The sequence below is a fragment of the Anthonomus grandis genome, chromosome 11 (assembly GCF_022605725.1).
Source record: "Anthonomus grandis grandis chromosome 11, icAntGran1.3, whole genome shotgun sequence".
NCBI lineage: Eukaryota > Metazoa > Arthropoda > Insecta > Coleoptera > Curculionidae > Anthonomus > Anthonomus grandis.
The window spans coordinates 28834696-28849341 of record NC_065556.1 but is presented as its reverse complement, the minus strand read 5'-3'; the positions used below and the strand labels follow the sequence as shown (position 1 = coordinate 28849341).

At 33.8% G+C, this 14646-nt stretch overlaps 1 protein-coding gene across 1 annotated transcript in view; it reads left to right on the top strand.

The window, feature by feature from the left end:
* Window positions 1-14646, top strand: part of LOC126742551 (restin homolog) — a 127874-nt gene that overhangs the window by 22814 nt on the left and 90414 nt on the right. Inside the window, exons 3-4 of the mRNA XM_050449217.1 lie at window positions 2003-2813; window positions 7465-7598. Coding sequence (XP_050305174.1) covers window positions 2003-2813; window positions 7465-7598 — 945 coding nt within the window. The remainder of the gene's footprint in view (window positions 1-2002; window positions 2814-7464; window positions 7599-14646) is intronic.

Sequence of the window (14646 nt, the reverse complement as noted above, 5' to 3'; positions counted from 1 at the left end):
TTAACGCTACCTTACCTATTCAAATTCTTCACTTATACTTTTCTTTATCGATTATATGTTAGTCAAAGACCTGAATATCTTTTTGAAAAGTTAATACCAAGAAACCATGTTCACACTCGAAATATTAGATACAATATCTTGACCATGCCGCACCATTCCACGGCTCTATTCGAGCGATCTTTTACTTATAATGCCGTTAAGTTCTTTAATACTTATAAACCAATATTTAATACTTCGTTAAATGTGTATAGAAAATATTATAAACTTTTGTTTTTAAATCAATCCAAATATAGTCTAGTGTTCTAGAAGATAAATACTTTATATATACTTGTTCCTGTTTTTGTTTTTTTTTCTTGTTTTCTCCATTTAAACTGTGAATGTTAGGAAGGTTAAGAGTTAAAGAGTAGCTTTAAGCTAATCTTCGCCTTCTTGGCAATGTAGTATTAAGTAATATTGTAAGATTAATATTGCTTTTTTTTTAATAAAGACATATTATTATTATTATTATTATTATTATTATTTCTTCCATGTGGGTTTCGACCACAGACAAAGCTCATTTTTGCCATATATTCATCAAAAATAATTTGATCACATAATTTTTCTTCCAATTTACGAAGATCTTCAAGTGTGTTAACTGGCTCAAAAGGCTCATCAGCTCGAATTACAACGTTTATCCCTTCTTTTGAAGATATTAACTAAGATATAGATTATAAGGGTTCGTTTAATATGCATGAGAGAAAAAAAGCTTTCATCTGTTGTAAAATTTCTTTCTGAACAGCAAATTTGCTTTAAAAGAGCTGTTATGAAGGAAAGAGTAAGCAGCCATTTTAAAACTAGGAATAAGAACGACCATATTGAAAATATAATAACTAAATTATTAAAAAATTGCTTTTACAAGTTAGGATGCGTAAGTTTTGATAAATATTAAGATGATTACAAAGAATATTATTTTTTTTTACTTTTTTTAAAACATAAAAAAAAATATTTATTTTTAACATACCTATATTAATCATAAAACAAACAGTTTGTTGAGGCGCGTAAAAAAATTAGTTCAAAAGTATATATACTTTGACAGAAATGTGGGGTCCGCAACAAAATCTAGATATAGCTATCCTTATTATCGCTAAAGAAGTAATAATACATTATTTCTTATATAGAATATTATACTGCATCCATTTCTTCAGTTATACCATTTCATCAAGACAATTTTGTTACTTGCATCGAAACTACCAGAATGATTTATTTTATAAGTTAGGATGTTTGCAGCATTTAAAGGGGCATTTAGCATTTTTCCTATTTTTTAAAAAGTAAAATAATTTCACACAACATCTATAACACAAATTTATATTTGTCGTTGAGCCTTGCTTATAGTCTTATAGCTATTTTATTCCAAACTCTTAAAAATCTAATTTATAACTACTGTATAATAATAACCTTATAAAGGTGATATGAATGTTTATAAAACCGTCTTGTTACATTTTATGCTACCATTAGAGAACATCTATAAGAGCAGTTATAAGTATATTAGGCTCTATAACTTGGTGCCCCTTTTGCACTTATAGACTTCTTGTAATAGGTGTAAGAATGTTCTATAGAGTAAATATTACAGGTTTAAGATTTTTAATTTTAGCTGTAAGAATATTCTTACAACCTTTATAAATATGTGAAATGTTAGTTGGGTTAGTAAGTAAACTTTCGAAGTTTGCCTACCTTGTAGTTCAATCCATAAATTTTCTACACAGATTGGTTTTTTTCCATGCAAGGGAAAAAGTGCAAAAAAACACAAGGGATCACAAACAGGAGCAACAACCAATTTGCCTATTACCTTTGGTTTTTGCAATTTTTCCTATGGTTTTCTGGCTGCCCTGCCCTGAAGAAGCCAAAAAGTTGTGATTGTTGTTGAAATGTTTCGTGTCACGGAATATCCCGATTAACGTACTCTTTTGCCATTTTACTGTCCGTGCGAGCTTTCATTCCTTAAAATTCCAATTTTCTTCTTTAGGTGATGGGGAGATGTCACGACCCGCTAGTAGAGGCGCAGACAATTCTCCGTTGACCAGGAGGCCGTTTCCGCGACCTGTTACCCGGAAACCGGATCCTTTGACCGACTCCGACTTTTATACCGAAAGTGACGCGGACAATCACGAGGACAATCACGTGAAGGGCGATAGAAGGGCCCAAGTGATCGACGGAACCCTTTATAGTGTCGATCCGCAGGCCGCCGCCGATATTTATGCCAATAATAGAGAAAACATGGACTCGAGTGGCGTCTTCACGGATTTGGAATCCGGGATAAGACACGATGACGAGTCGAAGGACGAGGTGATCGTTAAAACCGTGGACGTTTCCCCATCTGACAGCACCAAGACGATCTCCGAAAATAGCCAGAATAACATTCGCGAGGTTCTACAAAAAGTCCCGAATATCAACGATGTGGCAACCCACGGAGCCCTCGACAAGATTGTCCAGGAAAGCTCGAAAAAACGAAACGCGCCCAGTCCGTCCAGTTTGTCCTCTTCCAGAGATCTTAAGGAGGAAAGTGTCGCGAAGAAGTACAAAACTCCCAAAAGAGATGTCGCCTCGAAGGTGAAAAGTTTTCTAAACGATTCCGTGGCCCTACAGGAGAAAAAGTTGGTGAAAAAACCCGTGAACCGATGGGACGCAGTGATGAACAAAATTTCCAAAACCGACCAAAATAAGACGAACCTAAAAGACATTAAGTCGAAGGTTTTCGATAATTTGAACGGTTCTTCCAAGGAGTATGACGGTGCCAAGAAGTCGCCGTTGCATATTGGAACTCCAAATAATAAAAAGTGAGTAATTGAAGTCGTTGATTTTTTTTTATTAAAATATCAAGAAAAGGACGTTGACTCTCTTTAAAGAGTAAATTTTATAGTACACCCTTTGGAATTACTGTAACTTTGTGTCTGCATTATAGCGATATATTGAAAAAATATCACCACTATGTGGCCACTATATTTTATGTTTTTTTATCAAAGGAATTTATAATTTAACATTCATAATTTTCCAGAAATGAAAGTTGGTGAAAAATGAGCACCCATAGTCATACCAAAATTTTGCTGATAAAATTGATTATTGAATGTTCTAAAATTAATGCAACGTTCAGTATTGTGTGTTCAAGCAACACATCATATATTTTTATCGTTTTTAGTAAATTTTTGGTTTTGGTATATTTATCAACTCTATATGGTCAAAGTATATTTATTAAACAGTAGAATATACGTATGTAATATACTATTCTGTTTACAAATGAGAGAAAATTTCAGCATTTAAAAAAATTGATACGGGACTTACATATCTAGTTTTTAAACTCGATTACTACACCTCAAACATTTGATAAAATGATCCCGATATCACATTTGTACCACTGTGAAGGATACCATATTTTTTATACATCTTATAGTGTAATAGTGGAATATCATACACAGGGAAATCTAGAAAAAAGTAAGGTATGCATTAACCTATGTGAAACACCACAACAACATTAGACTCAGAAAACTCAAGAATACAAATTTGCAACAAGGATTTGAAAAATAAAATTTATTTTAGGAAAATGCAGTGGTGTACTTTTTTTTATTAAAAAATATTTCCGATAAGCCGCCTATGGACGCCACTGGTAATTTGTTTTTTTTGTACGTCGAAATTATATACGGTAAATTAAAAAAAAATTACATTGGTATTAAAGTTATTTTGAAAAAAAAATTACTTTTTTTTGTAAGTTTTAACACCCTGTAGATCCGAAAGTAAAACGTTTAGAGCATATACCTTCATATACAAAAATTCTTACTTTTTATCGGAGAATTAACCTCTAAAGTTTATCGATAAATTTCCGGTACCATATACTAAAATTTAAACCTAAATAGATAGGTACGTTTACTATAAATCCCATATCAGCAATTATTTAACTATTAAAATAAATGTTTTATACTGGTTTTCTATAACTAAAAATTCAACGTTTTGTCGATGGTAAGTGTATCTGTTTAGAAGCTCGTTCTAAACAGATATAATTGTATAATATTAACATGTAATAAAACTTCTTGTTAAACGTGAATAAAACATAAAATTAAATTCCCCGACGTATATCATGCGAATATTTAATCCGATATTTATTGTTCAACAAAACTGTACACCTGGTATAAACCAAAAATAAACGTTTATTTAACTGTCGTGTGTTGCTTGGTGTTATTATCATTACTACAAAGACTTTTTTTTAACTTTTAGATGGCGTTAGCTGTTCTTCGCGTTATATTTTAAGCAATTTACTGAAATCAGGTTGTTTTTCTCTTTCTCTTTGACTAACGTGATTTTTCTGTCTGTCTTTGTTATTGGTCGCGTACGGCATGCTCAAGGATCACAAATTTTCGAAACCGGTAAAGTTTTGATTTTAGGGGTTGCATTTTTAATAAGAATGATTTATTTAAGTGAAAGGTTACACAATGAACATCGACCAGTAATTACATGTTTTTATAATATAGTAGTGTTAATAATGAAGGTTTATTTTGTGTTTTACTGAGTGTTCAGTTCTAAGTTCAAGTAGCCGGTGATTCAAAATTTTTAATTAACCTTTAACCATCTTGAGCTCGAGATCAATTATGAAGGTAATTTTCAGGTTCGAATGACTTTATTTATTCGGAAACACGACGTCGTGGACGTAGTAAGTTCTTATTCCTTTGGAGTGCTTTTTCTACCCAAATGCCTTATTCAAAATGACATTTTTTCTCTCAAATCCGTCCTTAAGAATCCCACTACACTGATATGGAAAAATCACGAAAATACTTCAAATCGTTCCTTTTCTGAAATAACCATTATGTCTTCAAGGCCTTCCTGGACTAGGAACATTGCTGTTTCAACTGCCTGGAAGTGATGGAAATATTTGACTAATTCCAGGCAGTTGATGGAGTAATTTTTCTGAAATGTTCATTAAGTCTTCAAGGCCTTCCTGGACTTGGAACATCCCTGATTCAACTGCCTGGAAGTGATTGAAATATTTGACCAAATCCAGGCAGTTGATGGAGTCATTTTGATAAAATGTCCATCATGTCTTCAAGGCCTTCCTGGACTTGGAACATCCCTGTTTCAACTGCCTGGAAGTGATTGAAATATTTGACTAATTCCAGGCAGTTGATGGAGTAATTTTGATAAAATGTCCATCATGTCTTCAAGGCCTTCCTGGACTTGGAACATCCCTGTTTCAACTGCCTGGAAGTGATTGAAATATTTGACTAATTCCAGGCAGTTGATGGAGTCATTTTGATGAAATGTTCATGTCTTAAGGCCTTCCTGCACTTGGAACATTCTTGATTCAACTGCTTGGAAGTGATGGAAATATTTGTCTAATTCCAGGCAGTTGGTGGAGTCATTTTTCTGAATGTTCATGTCTTTAAGGCCTTCCTGGACTTGGAACGTTCCTGTTTCAACTGCCTGGAAGTGACGCAAATATTTGACCAATTCTAGGCAATTAAAAGACGAAACGTCCCACATCCACAAAAGCCTACAACTAATCGATATATCAGACGAATTAATTCATCAACTGTCTGTAATTACTAGTTAGAAATAAAACGTATATTTTCAGTTGGTACCTTATATATCATTACTATTACAAAGTTCAATAAACGAGTCAATAAGCCCTTTCATGACCTTCCTATAATGCTCATCCTTCAACCCTAAATTAATTAAATAAAACTCATATCGCAGCAGCTCCATTTGATTCTCGTGGAAAACGCGTTCTCTAACTTTCGGATCGATGGTCGTCAAATGCGAGTAGTAAATCGACATAAACACCGCTAAGATCCTCATTGGTCTGATGCTGCCTTCGAAGTTCTCTTTTGGATACACTTTGCTGATATCTAAATGGAACTTTCCTAAATTCTCTTTAAGTGCATCATAATATAGTGCAAGGAGTTCGCCCATGTGCTCATCTAAGGTTTCTTTAAAGGCATTTTGATAGAGAAAGAACAAGAGGTGATGCGTGGGAGGCTTGTACCTTAAAATCTGAAAGTCAATCAGTTTAACATCCTGGCACTCCTGTTTGTCATTGAAATTGAACAGCATGTTGGCAACATACACATCTCCATGGCATAACACGTTAATGAACTCATCAGACTTAGAAGAAGAGACTCTGAGCCTTCTGAGCCACTTCCTCTTTATTATTGATGTTTGAAAAAACTTGGCACAAGTACACAATCACTTTCATAATCCTTTGGAAAGCCTTTACTGACTCCTTGGAGTCGATTACAAAGAAAACCTCTTGCAAATACTTGCTATAGAGGTCATAGAAGTTTTTTTCATTCTTCAGTAGTGCATGCTCAAAAATGAAACTGCTTGCATGCAGCTTAGCTAAATCACTTACAGTAAGCTTAAGGGTAAGCAAGTCCAGCCCTATATATCCCTTAGCGGTCATATCTTCCAACACAAGGACATCATCCACTCGCGAAAAGTAGCACTCAGGAGCAAAGCTTAGCAGTTCATTTAAGCCGAGCTCTCTTAACTTGGGAATGTATTCAAGATAAAAGACCGCGGGCCAACAGTTGCTTGAAAAAGTCAATTTTCGCATTTAGGAACTTCACGAACATCTCTAGCAGTTGAACTTCGTTGTTACGCTCAACTTGGACTTTAAGTTGAAAGTAGTCTCCAAGTTATGACCAAAAATGTCCGCTAAAAAAAAAAAATCCTGCTGTTTCAAAAACCACTAATTTAGCGGTTCTTTGACCTTGGTTGATAAAATTGTCTACAACTCAGAAAGTTCTTAACTTACAAGAAACGTTCGTATATTAAATTATTTGGAAAGAAATGCCCTTCCTTCTAGTAGTGAAGATTAGCCAAATAATAGCAATTGTGCTTGTTAAGTTGTCCGTCACATTTAAATTATGCTTCATCAAAAAACAAGACAAAGTTAAAGAAATCCCCTGCAAGGCCCATTAGCAAAATTCAACACGCTGTTGCGCATGATTCACCTGTAATACTTGAACCTAATTAATATCATATACATGATATTTAAGGACTTTTAAAATTCTTAAAAATGTTCTTCTTGGTATACCATGTTTTCATTTGACTTGGCGACAGCTGATATTCAGAACTAGATGATTAATAGAAAAAACAGTTATGGCACGAAAACAAAAGTAAGAGTTTCTATTTTAAAAAAATTACTCTGACCTTGAATTAACCTTAAGAAACGACCTCAAGCTCAAAATGTCTTTTAAATCTCAAACATTTTTCTGTATCTCGCTTACTTTCAGTGCAAATCGGGTGCATATATTAAAATGCCCTCACCCTATATGTGCAAACATAAAAATGTAGTGAACCACAAAAAAACATTTTTGTTATAAACAATGGTCACACAAAAAACCATAATTTTAATAGTGTTATCAAATTTAGGTGTCTTCTTTAACTTTCATTGATTTTTTCAATTTCTATTTCTGACCTAATTCTAAATTAATTATTCAGTCGTAGGATTCGTACCAGGAATCTCCACGCGGCTTCACCTCTGAAAAAATCAATCACGAGTAACCTGCAAAGCAGCATTCACAGTTCCCTGAGCGATTTGAGCGCTTCGGGACTACCACCTAAGAAGTCTTCCAGTAAGTAGTGATTTTTTCTTTTGATTTTATAGTAAGGATATAATATTTATAAAAATTTAAAAGTCATGACCACAAATTGAAAATGTCCTCGACCCTCTGTTATTGAAAAACCTATTTGTTCCTTAGAATTAGCGTTTAAAGGTACATATTTACCAAAAAGCTTTTCTTAAATCAATATTAAATAAATTATTTAAAATTCTATCAACATGAGGTAATGGAAAACTATCATGCTTATTATGCAACGCAGCTCAGACACAACAACTTTTGGTAAACTCTATATTTATATTTTCTCATATTAAGATGTTATTCTTTTGTGTTCTACTTTTGACCGCTATATTAATTTATTAAGAAAAGCAAAAAATTTACTTCAGGAAGCTAGACTTATATATTATATAAATCTTGAAAATAAAATGTCAATATTTATTGATCCTTCTAAAGTTGAGTCAATGACCAATTTATCCTCGCCCAGTTCTACTAAAGTTAGAAGTTTTATAGGTATAGTATCGTAGATTCATCAAAAACTTTTCTTCCTTGGTAAGCACTTTTACAGCACTAAAAGCTATTGAACGTGTCCATAAATATTTGTATGGTCAACGATTCATCCTTAGGACTGACCATGCTCCTCTGAAATGGATGTTACAGTTCAAAAACCCCGAATTACAAATAGCAATGATTACAAGAGTATCACTTTACAATAAAACATAGGAAAGGCGAGAAGACCCTGTATTGAAACATGTCAACATTGTTTTAAAAACGAATCAAAACAGCATCCAGAGATATTTACTTGTAATCGTATTGGCCTTCATAGTTTTGAAGAGTGGGATCTAGCTAGTTTAATCCAGGATCAGAGTGATGACCCAGTATTTGGTCTTATTTACAAACTGGAACCTCGAGAAATTTCAAAACCAGAATGGAAGGATTTTTCTGACAAATCTCCAGAACTAAAAGCTTATTGGTCTCAATGGAATTCGTTGGTTATAAAAGATGGATTTTTAAAAAGAGTAAAAAAAGGGAAACAGTCTATTGAATAGATTGAGGCTGAAACAGGTTTTCTTGCAATCAAATAAAAATTGGCAAGTGCTCCTGTCTTAACCCAGTCTGTTTTCAGTAAAAGATTTTTTGTTAAATCAGACGCCTGTGATATGGGTTTAGGTGGTAAGTTCACCCAGATTTTTGATGATGAAGAGATGGTCACAGCCTCATAGCCTATAGAAAAAATAAGACTATGAGTTGAAGGTACCTGGTTTACAGTCATTACTGATCGTAATAGGTTACTTCTCATAAAACTCCTTTTGATAAGCTTACTCGTTGGTTGCTTCGTTTAGGCAGCATACTTTTAATTTGGAATACAGAAATATGATGATGCTGGTGCTCTTCCTCGAATTCCTGCTGTTAATGTAAATTCTAATTCTATATCAGACATAAGTGCAAATTAAATTGCCTCTATTTCTCTTGACATGGAAAATACTGATCCTTGGTATGACTCTATGCAGGAGAATGTCCCTAAAAATCATGAAAAATATCTGCTATGGCGTGTTTTTAATAGTCAGATCTAGAAATTAATTTCTTCTTGAAATTTTTCATTTCTCTGACCATGTTCGTTTTCGTAAAATTTTGTATCGAATATAGGAAATTTAATATTGATCTCAAATGGGATTGAATGTCTTGCAATCTGTTCGAAAATTTGTGGTGAAACAAAAATACTTTTTAATTTAATTAAAATAAGATTTTAAGAATTTACTTAAAATTGGTTCCATGAGGAAGGAGAAGGAAGTTGATATGTCTCGTAAAATAATTTTCTTAGATTTTATTGGACCTTTTCCGCTTTTCCTTTTTTCAAGAAAGGAAATAAATGGTTGCCACAGCTGACTGTTTTTCCAAATATAACCGGATATTTCAAAATACTTAAAGGCTAATCTTATTTCTGAGTTAATTGAAAACAATGTTTTCTTGGTCCCACAATTTCTTATTTGTGATAATGGTCCTAATTTTGTAAGTCATCAAAAGTAAAATCAATCTCTTACCAGTTTTGTCTAAAATATTGAAGAAGGTGACTTACCTGCAAGTTAGCAAATTTCTTAAGGCGAGTCACTTATATCCTATTCACCAGTCAGGTTCTTGAAATGGCCACAGCACATCATCTGCTTTACTAAATATAACTGATAATAAAATCAGAGCTCTTGACAAGTATAGCTGTACTTTCTGTTTCATTGTATTATTCTAAGATCTATTGGATTCTAAGCTCCATTATATGGGGTTTGACTCAAATTTTCGAGAGTTTTCTAAAAAACAGAACTCAAAGAGTGCGTGTCAATGGTATTCAGTCACCATAATATCGGGTATTCCCCAGAGATCTATTCTAGGACTTTTATTTATTCGGTACACATTTGATATCTTTGAAACTCCTAGATTTTTTCATAATCAGTATTACGCTCGTGACACTGAGTTACTTGATCTTTTTTATCTTACTGAACTAGTAATTGCAACTGATTTATTGAATTCTAATCTAGAGGGCATTCTGCAGTATTCATAATTTGCACTTAAACTCTGATAAAATTAAAAGCTTATTGTTTTGCTCAGAGCGACAAAGAGCCATCCTGGAGCAGAGCATCCGCATCAATAAGTCAGGAGCGACATTTTTTAAAATGTACTAATTTCGGTACTTTAATTAATACAGATCTCAAATTTAGAGAGTATATTACTGCAAATTTTTTTTTTATTATATAAAATAGTTCTTTTATCCATGTTTAGATGCAGCATGAAAAAATTAAGAGAAAAATGAAAAAAAAGAAAGAGAAACGTCGACCTCGACGTTTGATGAGCATCGACCTCTCGTCAGCGTTTGTGTTCTGGACTGCAACGATGCAAAAGGGTAAAAAGTTGTTGGCTCTCTCGCCAAAAACTCGGTAGTTTCTACTTTCTGCAAGTTCCTTCGAAGAGCCTCTACTGTCGGGTTATCCATTAAATTTACTTTCTGTAGAATTTTCGATTGCAGACCTCTTATAATAAAACCAACTTGCTCTCGTTCTCCCATATCCGGATCTACATCATGGCACAATTTCAACATCTCATGATAATAGGACCACAGTTCATCGAGATCCTGCTGCTTTCTAGTTAATAGCCGAACATACACCTGCTCTTGGTCTTTTGTTTTTGTAAAGTTGGCTCTTAAAGACTCTATTGCTTCGTCGTACGTCTCTATATCTTCCTCTATCGTTTCAAAGCATTCTAGAGCTGCACCTTCCAAATAGCATGGTAGTTGGAGAAGTTTAGTCTCCTCAGACCAACGGTTTGCTCTTGCGGCTCTATTAAATTTTTTTATAAATGATGCCACTTTTTAACCTCTTGTTCTGCGAATAATTTTGGATTTACGGAAGTATAAACTTCCCTTGCGTTTCGGTCTTGGCCTCTGGGATTTTCTGCTACTTCGTCATTATCTTGGTTGTTAGGCATGTTAACTGTTTGATTACTTCTAACTTGTAGAAGTGATGAGCGGCGTCTATAGGCTCTAGCGTGACTTCTCAAGAACATTCACTACACTCGCACTACACTTTCTAACCATTAGCACGTACTCTACACTTTCTACGACCGACTTTACGTTACGAGTGATCAACCACGCAAACTAGTACTTTAACTGTAGATGTAGATCAGTTTTCGCGAAAGTTACTCTGTACGATAGGATTACGTGGCGCCTCCATCAGTTGTGACACCAGTATTTTCTTTGGGGGTTGTAGCTTAATTAATACTATACTGTGTTGGGCTTTAATGAATAGATGGTATATTGTGTTGCCTAGATGTTACAATTCTGGTGTCTACGTGACAACTAACTATTAGTACATTTTATTAGCTATGCAATTACAATAACACACTATGCTGAGTCGTTGTTTCTCAGCCCACGCGCGCTTCGGATGTCTAGCTCGTACAGGGTGGTCTCTCAAATAGGTGGCATGTCGTAACAATATATCCAAAATGTATGTTGTCGCTTTATTTTCAATTTGAAAAACTATGTTAAATAAATGAACTTCCCTGACTTAGGGAGTGCAAATTGGCATTTTACCATGTTGTTAATGAAGCTATTCAAAAGTTCTGTACCAGAATATTTAAACGAAGAGCTGGTTTTCCGTAGAACATTACATCGGAATTTAACTGACAATATCACAATGTAGGACTTCATTATATCAATGTTGTTGTTTCACTTATATAGGGGTTAGAACCTATAATTCTTTGTCATATGCCATAAGTATGTCGCTTCAAAACTTGCGACTGAAATATAAATGTCTTCTTATGAATATAGGCAGATACGTTAATGTGTTCTTTTTTTTATACGTACGGATTGTATACTCATTTATTTAAATTCATTGATCTATTGTTAAAATATAAGTAATTGAACTTTAGTACTGATGTTAATTCGAGCCTAATGTATTTATTAGTCTTCTTATTGTTTTTTTTTGAAACTATATTTTGAGGTCACTTGGGCACTTTAAGTAAGAGTAACTTTTAAGTTAAGCTTCGTCAGACCTGGATACATTCATCAGTAAAAGCGCGATTAATATAAAAACAGTGGTTCATTTTTTTTATCGTATATTTTTCACTATAAATAAAACCATCACTACTGTTCTTAGATGTTTTATCGATAAACATGAGGATTAGAATTTGGATATTGTTGAGACCAGGTAGGCTATCAACACTTCAATACATGAAGTTACCAGATTACCTCTTTGTTACTTAATGCTTCACCGACGCATTGCTTTATCTGGCCAATACTTTTTCATAATTTACTTGTTTAATCTCCTGAATATTCCTAAGTCTTACTGAGAAAATGGTTGAGTCTCGCAAACTTCACTCTGCTTATGAGAGGAATGCGAAGTCTGTGAAAGCGGGGGGTGTGTTTTTAAATGGGTGATAAAGTGTTGTATCGAATACTTGATGCTTTGGCGAAGGACAGATTTTGGTGAATGTGCATCATTAATGGCGAACGTTTATTTAGGAGCAAGTTTCGCCATGTAAACAGGAAAGTTGGTGCACTATTTCAGCTTATGAAAATCCTGATTTTCTTATGATTAATTATTAGATTTGAGAAGGAGTTTTATTTCTAAAACTTGAATGTTTCGCACAAGTTAAGTTAATGGTCTAAATCATTTTGAAAAGTCATTTTTCTGAGGTAATTGATTACGCTAAAGTTAAAAAGTATTATTTCATTATGATCGTCAAAGGTTTCTTGGATCTCAGGCGGATCAAAAGTCCGCTTCTCGAGTGGGGAAAGGTGGTGAAAGGTTCATCTTTGCTTACAGACGAACGTGAGAAGCGATGAATTTAAATGATTCAAAAAAGGAAAAAAAACAGATGAAACTCATTAAAATTCAAAAGACAATTTCAACACCGTATCGCCGTTTCTCGCCATATCTAAACTTACACGCGACATTGACATTAAAAAGCCCGAGGCAGAAGACAAAAAGGAAACTCGGAATAGTTTCCGATCGGGTAACCGAAAGGTCCGTACTATCCGAATTTGTCCTTTCTAAAAAAATCCCACGTTGGCCCTGATGATGATGGTAATTCACACACACACACAGTCACAGAAAAACAAACGACGGCAGCAGTAAGCAGGGAATCAGCTCCTGCGGTCGGTAAAATGCCGGGCGTTCAGCAGTTTGCCTTCATCAGTCGTCGGCGTTTTATTGTCGCGTTTATCGTAACGTTAACGTGAGCGAAGACGGCCTTAAACGTTAAAGAGTTTGCGGTGCAGTGCGGGTAATTTTAGAATGAATTTAGCGAGTTTAGTTTGATCAGGATGCGTCTTTATTGGGTCCATTGATTGAATGAGGAGACTCGGAGAGTAGAGATATAAAGTGCGGAATTGTTGTTTATTAGGGTTTGGTGGATGTTATATGAGGTTCTTGTTTTTATCAATATGCGGTTGAATCATGCGTTTTAATTGTTTTTCAGTTTCTTCTACGTAATTTTTTGATTTTTTTATAACAATAAACTGCCTTTTTAACTTAAAGTTAAATGTGTCTATTAAAGAAAATCTTGATCTTACTTTAAGGAAAAAACGCTACAGATATTACTTATAGTCATAGAAATCATAAAAAACAAATGATTTAATAATATAATGATAATGCACATGACATTTTATGAATTATTGCTTTTTATAAAATAACTCTTGGTTATACAAAGCTAGTCAAAAGAGGGATAATAGACGATTAGGCCATAATTTATTACTGAGAGAACTAATGATTCTGCAAGATTTTAAATATGTTTAAAAATTAATATGTATATCCCAAAGTTTTGGCATTTTTGGAAAAAACCAGTTGAAAGCCATTTACTCCAATATGCATCTTATTCATAATATTTACTTGTTTATTTTTAAAGCCAAACACTACCATCCTTGTTTTGCTAAAGTTAATAATAAGATTATGCTCTATGATTGAATTTATACCACAAGAGGCTTCTTCAATATTGTTTCGTTGAAAATAGTAAATATGAGTATCATCGGCATATTGGTAAACATCTGACGCATTAATTTTAGATGAACCACAGGTAAATAAAAGAAATAAAAGTGGACCTAAATCCGAGCCCTGAGGAACCACAGAAATAATTATTTATTAATCGGAATAACTATTTTGAATGCATAGGTACTATTCGAGTAGCTAAATAACAATGTCATTAAAACCGTCAAATTTTTACTTTGCCACCAGTAAGTCGCCATAGTCTAATGCTATCGAAATTACTGCAACCTTTTTATCGAGAACTTTTGCAATTATGTCCGTTATATTTAAAAGGGTATCAGTAGTACCATACCCCTTTCTAAGTCCAGATTGTTGGACAAATAAAAAATTATTTTGTGTAAAATACTAAGATATTGGCCATATACATATACAATCCTCTCTTAATAATTAAAAATGCAAAAAAATTGTAAAGAAAAGAACGCATGCTTAGCACCGCTCCCATAAGAGGTAATAGAATTTTTGGGGCTGTTACCATGAAAAAATTTTGATTTTCATTTCTCGCATCAACTAATGTTATATTTATTGCGGATTTCTTTCTA